Source organism: Sarcophilus harrisii, chromosome 3 (assembly GCF_902635505.1).
Source record: "Sarcophilus harrisii chromosome 3, mSarHar1.11, whole genome shotgun sequence".
Lineage (NCBI taxonomy): Eukaryota > Metazoa > Chordata > Mammalia > Dasyuromorphia > Dasyuridae > Sarcophilus > Sarcophilus harrisii.
The window spans coordinates 63,710,672-63,726,022 of NC_045428.1; the positions used below are offsets into that span (position 1 = coordinate 63,710,672).

Sequence of the window (15,351 nt, forward strand, 5' to 3'; positions counted from 1 at the left end):
GGGAAGGCTGGGTTCCCCATCTTGTATTTGTTTTTTTGGATGGCCAAAATATTGTCTAATGACAAAGTCCCTCCTCCCTCAACTTTCTGGCTTCTTTCAGGACTCGGCTCAAAGGTTTTCTGCAAGAGGACATTCTTGTTCCATCCCAATGCTAGTGTCTTTTGAGCTTACCTCCCATTTATCCAATGTATATCTTCTATAATTACAGATATTTTGTTTCCCTCATTAGTTTGTAAGCTCCCTGAAGGTAGTGGCTGATTTCACCTGTCACCATATTGAAATTGGCAAATCCAAGTATCCTACTTGAGATTTCAGATTTTCCCAAGGTCACAGAGGCAGCAAGTGATCCAGATTCCAAAATAGGGATCTCTGCAAACCTCCAGTAGGATTAGATAATTACTAAGACTCCTTCAAGCTCTAAATTCTATGACATTCAATATTATACGGTTGCTTCCACCATTGTGGGTTAGTCCCACTATTAGCTTTTTAGAATTTGAGAAAATGCTCCTTCTGGCCATTTGCAAAAGGTGGGCAACTGTAGGACAAAAAAGCCTTGTATGCTGATGTTGGTGGTTTCTGCCAATTGCTTTCTATGACTTTTCTTTCTAAATTTTTATTGCAAGGAATGGCTCATTGGGTGAGGTAGAGGTGAGTTCTGTAGGTGATGCAAAAAAAAAGAGGGGGGAAGAGTTAAAAACAGGATTAAAATACTTAAATGAACAGTTCTTCCTTGTATTGAGCCCACCCACAGGTCCTAGTTCTATCCAATTATAATACATGACCATTCTGCAGATGCTATAAGAGGTATCCCAGACCCTTTTCCCTCCTTTCGGTGTTTTCCAAATTATAAGGGTTTCTAAAAGTCCCATTGCAGGTTCTGTATGCCAGCTCCAAGCAACAATGCAGGGGATTCCGCTACTCCCTTTGGGAGCCATTTAAGAGAAAAAGCAGGAGCCTCTGAAGGTCAGTCAGATTCTCAGAAGTCACAAATACACTAGAATCACAGGATTTTAGAGCTAGCAAGGGTCTCAGCAGTCAATTAGCCCAGTCTACATAGAATGCCTCCCCCCAATATAGAATGAGGGATCACTCAGACTTTTTAAATTTCTAGAACCCAGATTTTTTAAAGTGTGGTCCACAGCCTCTGGGGTCACATAATTGAATGTGGGGGTCATGAAATTATGATTGCCCCTTCAGAAGCCAACCCGTACCCATACATTGGAAGAAATATACAATATGTCACAAGCTTTCAGATACTCAACAAATCTCTTGCATATGATCCCACAGCCAGGACCTCACCCCTCACATTCTTTCCCCTCCCTCTCCAAAAAAAGCACACGACAGAAGTTGATTGGGAAGGATCTGGTTTTCTCTTTTATAGTTTAAGGGAACGCCCATCACACCAGGGTCCCACAAAAGGCACTTATTTGGAGATAGACCCTACACCAACCCTGCCCAGTCTTCCCTGCTCACCACTCTAGCTCCTTAAGAGGAATAAGAAAACACTCTAATATGTCTTAAGAGCCTGGCTCCCCTTGGCACCGGAAGAGTCCAATGGGCCAAACTTTGGGTCTGTCTTAGAACCAAGTGGATCAGGGTCGGGGGGAGTGGGCACAGGCTCTGGATTTCCAGGGAGCTACCTTCAATGAGCAAACAGAGAGGAATTAGGGGCATGGGCTGTATGGCTTAGGTTGGCACTAGAAGCAAAGTTTGGTCTGGCTACCAGAACTTTTGATATCCTAGTAGCTCTGTGGGGTGACTTTGGGGACCAGGAGTCTGCTGGGAGAGAAAGATCACCCAGGGCATAAGGGAGATTCCCAGAGTCACCTTAAGCCAAACCCAAAGCAAGGGGCATCTAGAGAGTGGACAGACAGAAGCAGACATTGAGTTGCACTTATGTTGGGGGATGAACCGTTCCCACCACCTTCCATCCCCATAGCAGGGCTTAGAGAGGGAGATGGAGATCCCAGTGACCCTCAACTCCATCCCCCTTGGGGGCTGCAAACAAAGCTTTCAGCCAAATTAACCACCAGGGAATATATGGAAACTAAGGGAGAACCAGACTTAGCTCCAAGACTGGTGGGGCCGGAGACAGAGTGGAGCAGGGGGATGAAGAACTGGCATCCCCAAGTCTCCCTTGTTCCTTTCAGAAAATAGCAATTTAAAAAATGTAAAAATCCTTTCCCATCCCAACCTCCTTTACCCCTCAGGTCCTGGGCCCCGAAGAGGCAGAAGGAGTGACTTCCCACCCTTTCAACCTCCCTGCCCCTTTCCTCTAAAAATCTATATACACATATACATATTTATATGGTACAATGGGGGCCGGGAGCCCTGGTCCCCAGCCCCTTCCCTCTCCCGTCCCCCAAGCCCCACTTGGGGACAGAAAGGTCAAGTCACCAAGATGACCGCTCCATTTGGCCTGGGACATTATTGGTTAAGGCAGATATGACGAGTCATGTGTGTGTGTGTGTGTGGGGGGGGGGGGGGGGCAGGGGCAGTGGTACAAGGAAGGCAGGAAGAACTAGGTAAGAATCTCCCAAGCCTGAGAATTTCCATTACTGAGGGGATTCCCACGCTCGCCTCCTCCTGCAGATCCTGGGGGTCGGGGCAGATTCCTGGGCCCTACACAAGCCTAGGGCAGCAGGTCCTTCTTTGACTTGCCTCCGTCTCCCCATCTGTAAAAGTCACCCTCCCCCCTTTAAGAGGCACTAATTGAAAGAGGAAAGAAGAATCCATTTTAGAGGGATCTGGCCCTGAGGGGATAGAGAGTCAAATCCCTTCCCCCATCCTTCTCAAACGGACTGTTTTTAGGGAGAAATCTGCTTTGGGGACATCTCCTATATTTTTCCTTACCACCCCCCAGAGTCTGGGGAGAAAGGGCTTGGAACAAGGCACTTGGCATCCAACCTTGCCCAGACAGAAGGGCAGGCTGGGGTCAGGTGAGAGTGGCAGTGTAGGGGGCTGAGGCACTGGGTCACAAAGCTGAAACACTGACAATCGTCCCCTTCTTTTCCCTTCTCCCCCTTCCTATTAAGGGTCCCAAAATTTGGCAGCAGAGAAACTCAGCAGCACTGGAAGAGAGCGAAGAGGAGCGAAAGGTTTGGAGGAAGTCCCTCTAAGGCCCCATTTCTGGGGCAGGAGGGATCTAAGGCACTGGGGCTTGGTACTAAAGGACCCGGCCATTGTGGAGACAGTCAGACAGAGGGAGTGAGGCCGGAGAGCATCTTCGAGCTCGCTGCCCCTTTGTCTCTCTGATCACCCCCATCCGCTCCTTCCATTCTGGGTCTGGTGAGGTGGGCTGGGCTGGCTGGTGGCAGTGTAAGGGGAGAGAGTCCTTCCCCGTGGCACTGGATTTAAAAATTGATTTGTTTCTTTAAAAACAGACAAAATAAAAAAGGAAGAGGTGACTGGAAGTTCAAGTGTGCAGAGGGAGGGTCGGCTTCCACAACGCTGAGCCGGGGCTCGGGGACGGCGAGTGCCTGGCCAGACCTAGCTCTGTGACAAGCAGGGGCCCGGAGCCGGGAGAGCAGAAGGGGCACCGGCCCCCCCCCTCACTAGCTCTCAGTCCTCTGTTGTTTGAGCACCGAGTAGACGTCATCAACACGGCTGAGCCGTTCAAAGAAAGGAAGGAGGTCCTGGAGTTCTGTGTCGCCCATGTTGTCGAACCAAGAGGCCACAGGTACCTAAGAAGGATGGGGCCATGGAGCAGGATGAAGGCTATTAGCGCTCCCTGTTCCACCCTCCCAGATGCCCAGGGATGGCCGCCTCACGGCCCCCTCCCAGCTGCCGGAGCCCGGAGCCCTGCTAGTCCCCCGGTTCTCTGGCCTATCCCAAGGCACGTGTCTTTCCTCCCCTTCCCAGCTATCCCTCGGACTCACAGCATTGTCTGGGTGAAAGACATAGGACGCGGGAGAGTTGTCCAAAATGAGCACCCTCCGAAGGTCCCGGCCCAGGCGGCTCAGGTCTTTGACGTAGTTTCCTCGGTGGAAGACACAGGACTCTCGGAAGAGCCGGGCCCGAAAAGACCCCCACTTGTCCAACAGGTCAGCGACGGGGTCTGCATACTGGGAGGGACACATAGGTGACATAGAGTGCGTTGGGTTTGGCTAGGGGCAAATTCCCTCAATAATAACTACGTTTGCCCCTTGGGACTTTGCAAACTCTGGGCTATGGAAATGCTATTGTTACTATTAATGATAATAATTTTTGTTATCACGGCAGGAGGGCCTGAAGGGGATTGTCAAGACCCCCTAGGAGGTTTGCCTGGTTAGGATGCTGGGGGAAGGGACTCGGGGAGAAGCCCTAATCTCCTACCCCCACCCTGTGAGAAATGGAACAGAGGGAAGGAATGGCAGCCCATCGAGGGAACTGCCCCATGGCAGGAAAGGACGGGGAGAGGGTCAGGAAGGCAGAGGCTCACCTTGGCCAGGCTGGCAGTGAAGAGCACACACTCAAACAACTCCCCCATCCGCTGCAGGAACTCATCCACGTGGGGCCGCTTCAGCACATAGACCTGAGGGCAGGGGCAGTGAGGGAGCTGGCCTGGCTCACGAGGGGAGGATGTGGGACCGAGCCCTCCCGATGTCCACCCCCGCCATGGCCGCTGTGACTAAGGCCCTGACCCTGTCTGTCTTGGAGGAGCAGGAGCTTGGGTCACATTCAGATTGCTAAGGAAAAGGTCTATGAGGGGACAGGGCGGGGGACCCCAGGACCCCCTCACCCCAAGTGATGCTGAGTACCGGCCCCCGAACCAAGTAATGGAGAACAGGCTAAAGAGAAAACAGCCTATCCTGGATTACTTGAAACGGGTCCCGGCCACCGAGTGGGGTGAGAGGTTGGAGGAGGCAAGAGGAAGAAGAGGAATAAACAAAAGCCCCTAGTCTTTCTCAACGGAGCTAAAATAAGAAACCAGATTTCACAAACTGTAAAATGAGAGGTCAGGCTTAATCAAACATTCTAACCTTTGCTGCATATGAAGCTGACAGACCCTCATTCAGAATCATGTTTTTAAATGAATAAAACAAAATTCACAAGATTACAAGGGGCGTTAATTATATTATTTAGTACAATTAACAAAATAGCAACCAAAAAAAAAAGCTGACAGACCCCCAGCTAGACCCACTTCCCGAACTCCAGCATGCCCTTCAGCCCCAATATTCTAGGATTCTAAGTGTGGGGAAGACAAGAGTGGGAAGTTAGGAGACCCCAGAGCCTGGCAGCTTAAGGGACTCCAAGAAAACATGAATAAGATTGGATCTTCCCTTCCGCCCATCCCCAAACCCTTACACTTCCTGCTCTTGACCTTCCCCATCCACTCACCTGGTGAACCATTCCATCAATCTCCACAGGGATGATGAAGTCTGCATTGTTCACGGGCTGTGGGAGATGCAAAAAGGCTGTGACTTGATGACTGAGTCACTGCTGTGACTCCCAAACTCTGCCTAGGAGGTGGAAGCACATTTCCAGCCCTCCCTCGGAGAAGGGAAAGAAAGGAGGAGAGCCAGCAGGAGGGAATGGGGAGCACCAGGCCCAAAACCTAAGAGGGTGATGGGAAGGGTCATCCTGGGGTTGGGAGGGTCCCAGGGACAGATTCCAACCTTAAAGGAACTGTGCACCAAGGTCTCATCCAGGTCGATGACCACACAGATTTTGCCCAAGTCCTGGGCTTTGACCTCAGGAAGCAGATATTTAGCCGGTGCCTGCAGGGAGGACAAAGGGGGTCAGTTAACAGGATGGAGGGTCATCAAGAGACAACAGGATAACTCAAGTGTCCCCAAATGTCTCTTCTGCTAGGATTCAACCCCCATTTCCTTTTTTTTTTTTTTTTTTTTGGAGGCCATAGAGGCTAAGTGACTTGCCTGTGTCACACAGATAAGTTTATGAGGCTGGATCAGATCTTCCAGAGCTCTACCCATTGCACCGTCCAGCTGCCCCTCAATCCTTACTTCCTCAGCAGCCCCCTCCCCAGGACAGCCCAGAGCAAATGGGAAGCCCAGGATTCTGGACTGGGCTCTAATTCTCCTTAAGATGTGGAAGTAAAGGATTTCATCTGTCCTATAGTGTCTTCCAGAGCTTCTGGGGAGATAAAATGAAAAAATGCCCGAGTCCTTCTGGGTATATATAATACCAATAACAACAGTAACAGTCACCCAGCATTTATAAAGCACTTGAAGCTCAGAAATGGGACGTTACTTAATTTGGCACAGTGAGGGCTTTGGCACAGTGGACAGAAAGCTGACTTTCCAAGAATATGGATGTCCCCCTCAGTCACACTAAGACTGAAGTGGCTGGGGGCAGATCACCTAACACCCCAGGGCTAGGGTTATTTGTCCTCTCGAAGAGAAACATGACATCAGGAAGGGGCTATCATGACTTGCAAATGAACTGGATTCAAGTGAGAGGAAGCTATGCAAAGTTACCACCTTTTGTGAAGACCACACAAAATCAGCCGGAGTCAGGAATTCAAGTTAGGGGAAAATCGTCAGTCTATTCTCAGTGAAGAAAGATCGGAGGTGGAAGAGAATGGGCAATAGCAATGTGTGTAACTGAGTCAAGAAGCTAGCTCGACCAGCAGCCACACGACAGAATCGTACCCCGCGCAATCTCTCCCAACTTCTCTTCCTGTCTCTCTCTCTCTGCCTCCACCCACCAAAATCGTCATTTCCTATACAACACATCAGGACTTGCAAGGAGAATGGGCGGGGGCCATTCTTTATCCAATCATGTATATTAATAGAGTATAGCCCAATTACTATTTAGCCTCATGTACTTGGGACCTCAGTGCGTCAACTCAAGCCTCAGCCCATTACAAGCTTTACTTTCTCCTCTGGAGCCTTCTGGGTACAGTGGCAAGACACAGATCAGGATGAGAGGAGAAGACCCTGGATGCAGGGGTGGGGCTTGACTTTTAAGCAAAGGTCTTTCCCAGGTCTCCCTTTGATTGAGGTAACACCCATTTGGGGATTAAGGCTAGGTAAGAAGCAAAGGGCTATTAAATTGTGGACACCCTTTGATTCAGTAGTGTCTCTACTGGGTCTGTATCCAAAAAAGAGATCAGAAAAAAAGGGAAAAGAACCCACGTGTGCAAAAAGGTTTGTGGCAGCCCTTTTTGTAGTGACAAGGAACTAGAAACTGAGTGGATGCCCATCAGTTGGGGAATGATTAAACAAATTATAATATATGAATGTAATTCATATTATTCTAAAAGAAATAATGAGCAGGATGATTACAGAAAGGCTTGGAGAGACTTACATGAACTGAAGCTGAGTGAAATGAGCAAAACTAAGAGAATCTTGTACACAGTCAGAGCAAGGTTATGTCATGAGCAACTGTGATGGGCTTGGCTCTTCTTAACAATGCAGCGATTTAAGGCAATTCCAATAGAATTGTGATGGAAAGTGCTATTCACACATATAGAGAGAACTATGGAGACTGAATATGGATCAAAGCATGGTATTTTCACTTTTTTTTGTTTGTTTGTTTGATTTTTTTCCCTTTCTTGTATTTTTCCCCTTTTGATCTGATTTTTCTTTTACAGCATGGTGAATATGGAAATATGTTTAAAAGAATTACACGTTTAACCTATATTGGATCGTTGGCTGTCTAGGGGAGAAAAATTTTTAACACAAGCTTTTGCAAAAATGAATGTTGAAAACTATCTTTGCACATATTTATTTTGTTTTGTTTTTTGGCTGAGGCAACTGGAGTTAAATGACTTGTCCAGGGTCACATAGCTAGGAAGTGTTTAGTACCTGGGGCCAGATTTGAACTCAGGTCATCCTGACTTCAGGTCTTTGCATGTATTTGGAAATATAAAATATTATTTTTTAAAATAGCTCCTTTAAAGTAGTTTTCAAAAAATCTGGGAAAGGCAGATCCTTAGAGTTTCTGGCCCAAACAGAAATAAATGCTATTTACGTTCACTTGAGTTCATCAGGATCAAAATAATGAACAAGTGAGTCTTGGACTTGGACCAATTGTTAGTCAGTCAATGAGAGCTTAAGTGATTTGGGCTTGAGGTGTGATCCTTAAGAAAGAAATCCAATCTATAAACCCCAAGACATCTAGTTAAGTTTGGTCTCTCACAATTTATATTCTTTTGTGGACAGAGAGGAGAAAAGGAGAGAAGAGAGGAAGAGAAGAAAGAAGGAAGGGATGGGAGGGATGGAAGGAAGGAAGCAAAGAAGGATGGATGGAGAAAGGGAGAAAGGAAGCAAGGAAAGATGGATGGAAGGAAGAGAGAGAGAGAGGAAAGGAAGGAAGGAGAAACTCCGACTATACATAGAAGAGACAGGGCCAGCACACATTGCTAGGTCTTTCCTCAGTTGGGAGTCCTCAGTGCCAAGGAGATCACAGATCCAGTCCCTATCTTTCAGCTTTGCAACTACTCCTGTGAAGTAGGAATGGACATTATTTCTCCATTTTGCAAATGAGGAAACTGAGGCTTATTAAGTGGTAAATGATTTTGCTCAATTAAATGCATTAAGTACTTGAGGAAAGATATTTAGCAACCATTTACTCTATTAAAGCTAGAGCTAGACACTTAATGTTTAAGAAACTGAATTCTCTGAAAGCAATTTGAAAAGCTGAGAGCAGTATATAGGTTCTAGAAGTCACCATACTAATGATTAACTCATGGTCCAGAGGCCCAGGTTAAAACTGTGGCTCTAATGCTTTCTACTAACTGTGTGATTCTGGAAGACATCTGACCTGAGATTCAGTTTCCTCATCTGCAAATTGGGGATAATAACACCTACATGGCCTATCAACCTCAGCCTGTTGTAAAGAAAGCATGCTGGGATAGCTAATTGCCCCAGTGAATTGAGCACTGGCTTTGGAGTCAGGAGGACTGGAGTTCAAATCTAGCCTCAGATACTTAAAACAGCTTGTGTGCCCCTTCACCCCGATTGCCTTTAAAAAGAAAGAAAGAAAGAAGGCTGGTAATCTTAAAAGTTTATTAATAACTTGCTGATGGAAACAGAAACGACAATAATTATATCGCCCCTCTTCCTGGAGGGTGAAGCCCAAGAGTTACTGACCTTGGGGACTGTCCCATTTTCCTCCACCAGCAGGGGGGCGTTATTGTTAATGGGCACGGGCTCAGCATCATCATGACACAGGCAGCAAAACAGAGATTGTAAGATTCCTCGGTTCCGGGGTTTCTTCGAAGGCTGTTCACCTGTGGAGCCCAAAACCGACTCATCAGGCTGGTGTGGGGATGGGCGGACCCACACTCCCCCCAACCTTCCTCAAGATGGGAACATTAACAAACAAGTCAGAATGTTCAGGGGAGAATCTTGGATCAAACCAGCAGGGGAGTGAGCAAATCCTGGTTCTATCCCCATTAGTGTGACCATATCACTTAACTTTATTTTGCATATGTAAAATGAGAGTCGGACTCAGGGACCCAAAAGGTCTCTTCCAGCTCCAAATCGATGCTCTTATGAATCGAAAACCCTCCAAAGATCCAAACTTGGGCTCGTCACCTCGGGGCATCCCCCCAAGGCTTCTCCACTAAAGCCCTTCTCGTTCCCTGGCTGCCAAGGAGGGGAAGAGACAGAGGCAACCACCAAATCAGAGGGAACAGTTGCCAGGCCAGCATTTCTTTGGCCAAACTTGGCCGCTTCCCGTGGAGCTGACTCTCAACTTATGGGCTCCCCCTAAGGGGAGTCAAATGAAATCTGTTCAGGTCAGAATGCACATCAAGACTGGAGAATTTAAATTTGCATGAACTAATAATGCATATTACAGAGTAATCGACAAGATGACTTCAGGAAAACAACTTTGAAAGACAACAGAACTTTTGGGGAAGAAATAGTGACACTCGTCCATCACCTCAAAGAGTAGGTGTGCAGAATGAAACATTTATGATATTGCCAATGTGATTTATTTAAAAAATTGTCTTATGGGTTAAAAGAGAGGGCTTGGGGATGGGAAGGTGAATAGCTTAATGGATAGTAATACAGATGCCAAAAGAAAGAAAAGAATCTCAGTAAAATATTAAAAACAAACAAGTTCTGAAAGGGAGAAGACAATTTTATTACTACCTTCTTAAGTTTAATATACATTAAAAAAAAAAATAAACACAAGAACTCGGGATTTCCTATAGGATCCTCCACCCATACATATTGAAAAGTTTGTGTTTGTTGGTAACTTTAACTTATGGTGGAAAAAATTTAAAGGTGATTACTCAAGATACCAGACAGAGAGGTTTATTCTGTAAGGTTGGCTGATCCCAGAAAAGTAATATTATGAGATGAGATCACAGAATTTAAAGCTGGAAGGGACCATAAGATCCTCAAATCAAAATTCAAATTCCTCATTACGAAAAAAGTTATTTTGAATTTAGATATTAGAAAAGGGCAGAAAACAAAAAGTTCCTATTTGAAACTGAAATAGATTCACAAATAGAATTTCTTTCATCTTTTAAAAAAGTCTATCACATATTCTATATATATTTTTTCAAATTTGTATTTTGCTTCCCTCTGAACTTCTCATGCATTAAACTGATTTTGGGGGGCCATCACTATAGCTAACCTCGTCTACCACACACACCCCCAATTAAAAACTGACAGAGGAAAAAAACTCAAAGTCTGCTTGTCACAAGTAAGCAGAATTCACCAAAAATCAATTTACAGAGTTTCCAGATCCAAAAAGCGTCAATCACTTCTGTCTTAATTTTACAGAAGAAGAAAATGGGGTTCAGAGAGTGATCTGTCCAAGCATTAAAGAGTTGGTAAATAACAAAGTCTGCATTTGAACTCTGATCTGTCTTCTTGTCCCCATCCTAAGACAGGCTTTTTTCTCCACTGGGGTGTATCCAGACACAGACGCACACGCCCCTGGAAATGGACTCTTAGACCCAGGGGCCCCTGGCAGTCTGGGGAGACTCCGCTAGCGATGACCTTCTATCAACTCGCTTCCTGCCTCGGAGCTCCTCCCTTTGGAAATTAGGGTTCAATGTCCACCGCGCCAGCTGGCACTAGGAGGGATTCCGAAGAGCCAGCCGCGGCGAGTCTGCTCCGTCCCACACCATCTGGACTGACACGTCCCAGGCCCGGTCCCTCGCCCTCCCCTCCCCTCCCCTTAGGCCCGAAGCGGCTCTAACTAGTCTCCGGCCAAGTTCACGGGCGCCCTGGGGCGGGGGGGGGGTTCCCGACCCGAAGGTCTGAGAAGCAAGTTAAGTTAAAGCCCCGAAGACACTCAATAACAGTCAATTTCCAGAGCCCCGAGCTCCCACTTGGAGGCTAAGTGAGCCAGGAAGGGAGCTCCAAGCGAGGCTTCAGGGAGAGCTAGAAAGCTGGGGGTGGGGTTGGGTTTGAAAACAAGTGACGTTCGTCGGCGGTGTGCCGCGTACGCTCGGACCCGGGATCCCCCCCCCCCCAAAAAAGTGCAAACACACGCCCCGGTTTCGGACTCCCTCAAAGCGCTTCTCATCTCCTTGGCTCCGAGTTGGGCCGGCGTCCCCAAGAAGCGGCTGTCCTTTTCTGGGCTGCTTTCGTGCTCGAGTCAGGAAGTGGGGGGGAAGGCGTGAGGTGGAGCACCCCCCTCCCCACTCCACCCCGGCCCACTCCCTGTCACTCCCCGAACCCACAGCGTACACCCGCGCCCCGTCACCAACCTGACACCCGGCTCGGAAAGGGGTGGAGTCTGAGGGGCCTTAATCCCCTCTACCCCCCAAATATGCAATCCCCCAGGCGCAGCCCGTTACTTCCCAGGGGCCCAGTCGCTTAGGTTCAGTTTCCAGACGCCCGGGGTGGGGGCAGGGTGATACGGAAGAAGCCCTGGCTACTTCAACCTTCCCCGCTCCCCCTGAATTCCCAGGCACCTTCCACTCCCCAGCCTCAGTTTCCCCACTCTAGCTCAGTGGGAGCGCTAAAGGAGCGAAATCCCGCCTCAGGTCCTCAGGTTTAAACTCCCCTCTCCAAGCACTTACAGGGTGCTTCGAGATCGTCCCGGAGAGATGGGACGGGAAGGGAAGGCGAGCCAGCGGCCCCTTGGCGTCCGGCTGGCCCGTGCACCACCTCCCTTCTCCCCTCCCCCAGCCCTGCACCCCCTTCCCTTCCCTAATCTTGCACCCCCTCCTTTCCCCCAAGCCCATCTGCCCCAGTACCTTTGCCCCGCAGCGGGCTCCGCGCCTCTTCCTTGCTAATCTGAGTGATGACGGCCGAGCTGTCCATGGGGCCAGGCGGGCTCGGGCCGGACTCTGCCCCCGGCGCCCGGCCCCCCCCCCAGCTCGGGCCGGAATGGGGGCGCGGGGGGGGAGGGGAGAGGAAGGGAGGAAGGGATCCCCAGGAAATAAGGAGGAGGGGGGGGAGGCTCGAGGGGGGGAGGGAGAAAAAACGGGGGGGGAGGGAGGGGGCGCGGAGGAAACTTTGTTACAACATGGAGTTTCCTCCCCGCGAGGCGGATACAAACATGGAACCCAGGCGCCGTTTCAAGGTTCCCCCTTAAAAGGGCGATGACTTCCGAGAAACCAGGTCTCCAGACTCACGCTTCCTCCCTCTTTTGGGGAGGTAGTTCCATCCGGGACAGAAAAAAGCTATTTAAGAATTATTTGTAGTTCTTTCGAATTCAATTCAACCAGCTCGGGGCTGGGTCAATAATACTGAATCTTAAGCAAGGCTCGCTTCTTTTTTTTTTTTTTTTTTTTTTTCGGTTTACGCAGCATTCCTCACCACTCAAACTCCTCCCCATGCCTCCGGCAGGTATTGTTATTCCATTTTCCTGATAAGGAAACTGAGGCCCCGATTGGCCTAAAGGATACACAGTTAAATTTAAATTTATTAATTGAGACTAGAGCCTAATTTTTCTCCTTTTAGTGGGTCCAGGAATCCCCCAGCCTAAGGAACCTCCAAATCGTATGAAATTTTTCCAGCTTCCTCGCAGGACGACTAGTACAGGACGACTTAATGAGAGATTTAAGCTGTATATTGATTTAACATATAATGCACGCTAATGCTAGCCTTCTCAAGGAATGGAGTTGAAGGGAAGGAGTTCGAAACTCCAAAAATTTAAAAGTTATTTTTTTTAAAAAAAGAATAAAATTAATAGAATTCATAAAATATAATACACGAGTTATTAATAGCAGCATTAATACTGCCGGTATCACCATCATGCAGCATCCAAGGCCTTCCTGACTCCCAAAGGCAAACAGTTAAGTGAGTTGCCTAACCTCACACAGCCAGTAAGTGTCTGAGGCTGGATTTGAACTCTAAAACAGGTGTCTTCCTGACTTTAGGGTGAACACCCTATCCACTGCATCTCTTAGCTGTCCCAGATTTAAGGCTTTTTGTTTGTTTGCTTGGGGTTTTTTTGGGGTAAGGGGTCCTTACTCCCTGGGGACCTTCTTCTCTGCTTTGATCTGTGGGCCAGGGGCACTAGGGAGGCATTTGCTATGGAGATTAGCTGGCACATTTGCCTTTGATGAAGCTCTCAGGTATGGGGCAGGGGAGATTTATGGGGGAGATCAAGGAAGGTTCTTCCCCTGTGCGTGTTTATATTGCAGCAGAGAGCCTAACCTCCCAGGTCACAGAGACACCAGTAAGGCAGCTGTAATATCAGAGCTAAAAGGGACCACCATTGAAATGTGTCCATTCACTATGTCCAAAAAGTTATCATATGTGCATACCCTTTGACCAGCAATGTTGCTATTGGGCCTATATCCCAAAGAGATCTTAAAGGAGGAAAAGGGACCCACATGTGCCGAATGTTTGTGGCAGCCCTGTTTGTAGTGGCAAGAAAGTGGAATCTGAGTGGCTGCCCATCAATTGGAGAATGGAAGTTATGGCATATGAATGTTATGGAATATTATTGTTCTGTAAGAAACGACCAGCAGGATGGTTTCAGAAAGGCCTGGAGAGACCTATATGAACTGATGCTGAGTGAAGTGAGGAGGAGAACATTGCCCCGACAACATCAATATTATAGGAGGTCAATTCTGATGAACATGACTTTCCAACAATGAGATGGTTCAGATCAGTTCCAATGATCTTGTGATGAAAAGAGCCATCAGCACCCAGAGAGAGAGAGAGGCCTGTGGGAACTGAATGTGGATCACAACATAACATTCTCACTGTTTTTGTTGTTGTTCACTTGCATTTTGTTTTCTTACTCACTTTCTTTTTTGATCTGATTTCTCTTGTGCAGCAAGAGAATTGTATAAATATGTTTACACATGTTGGATTTAACATGTATTTTAACATGTTTAACATACATTGAATTGCTTGCCATCTAGGAGAGGGGGTGGAGGGAAGGAGAAAGTCTGAAACACAAGGCTATGTAAGGGTCAATGTCACATTATCTGTGCATATGTTTTAAAAATAAAAAGCTTTTAAAAATGTGTCCATTCCATTGGTAGCAGTGTTGAGTTTCAAATCCATGTGTTTTTATTCCAAATACTCCAAAAAAGGATTTTTTTGCTTCACTGACCCTGAAGAGTCTGTAATTGGACTAATTTAGGAAGAATAAGCTAAGGATATGACATTTATTTGTCAAATGAAGTTGAAGGTAGAAAGTTCCCCATCCCCAAACGGGTTAAAGCAGAGATTAACCATTTACTTGTTGGGGTCCAAGTAAGAGTCAGACTAGTTGATGTCTAATATTCTTTCCGATTTTACATTTCTGAAAGGGTGAAACCTGAGGAGCAGGGATGTCTCCCATCAGGGGCCAGTGGAGACAGAATTACCTAACCCCCATGCAATTGCTACGGACCGCTAGGTGGTGCTCTGGATGGAACACACGTTCCAAATCCATCTTTTTCTCCCCTATTCAATCCCCCTGATGGATCTGGGAAAGGGAAATTATGACTTTTGATGATTCTGGGGTTATATTGAGGGCTTGTATTTAAGGAAATGGATTACAAAGACTTTGTTTAGGTCTCTTGGATGTTGAGGAAAGTGCTTTGTAAACCTTAAATGATAGATAAGCGACTGGCCACGTGATTTCGTTGATATAAGGCATTTTTAGCTGAATAAACTCCTAGAGAAGCAGTTTGGCATCTGCTCTGAAACATATAATTTTGGGGAGCAAGAGACTTGCCAAGTATGTGTCAGAGTCTTTCTCTAGCTCCAAAGATGAACTCCAGTGTCTACTTTCCCTCCAACCTTAAGCGCTATATATATGAAAGGGGGAAGGGAAAAGGCGGAGTTCTTTCTTAGAATCCCCAGAGGATCAAATGTAAAGAGAAACCGAGAGATCTGCAGTGTTCACGGAGCCCGGATAGCTCAGTCGGTAGAGCATCAGACTTTTAATCTGAGGGTCCAGGGTTCAAGTCCCTGTTCGGGCGCTTTCCGCTTTCCTTTAATTTAAAGTGAGGGGAACTTTAAATCCAATTCTGTTAAATCTTTCCTC

General features: G+C 47.3%; 1 protein-coding gene and 1 non-coding gene across 2 annotated transcripts; one reads left to right on the plus strand and one right to left on the minus strand.

Annotated features, from left to right (window-relative positions):
- Positions 1-1,346: 1,346 nt before the first annotated feature.
- On the minus strand, positions 1,347-12,300 carry CTDSP1 (CTD small phosphatase 1). The gene is made up of 7 exons (XM_003765905.4): positions 12,113-12,300; positions 9,039-9,178; positions 5,598-5,699; positions 5,320-5,376; positions 4,421-4,513; positions 3,879-4,064; positions 1,347-3,683 (listed from the first exon to the last, which is right to left on the minus strand). The coding sequence occupies exons 1-7, from the start codon at positions 12,177-12,179 to the stop codon at positions 3,555-3,557; spliced, it is 774 nt and encodes a 257-aa protein (XP_003765953.1). The 5' UTR covers positions 12,180-12,300; the 3' UTR covers positions 1,347-3,554.
- A 2,913-nt stretch (positions 12,301-15,213) lies between these two features.
- TRNAK-UUU lies at positions 15,214-15,286 on the plus strand. Its single transcript has one exon. It is a non-coding gene; the product is annotated as a tRNA-Lys (tRNA).
- The last annotated feature ends 65 nt before the right edge of the window (positions 15,287-15,351 follow it).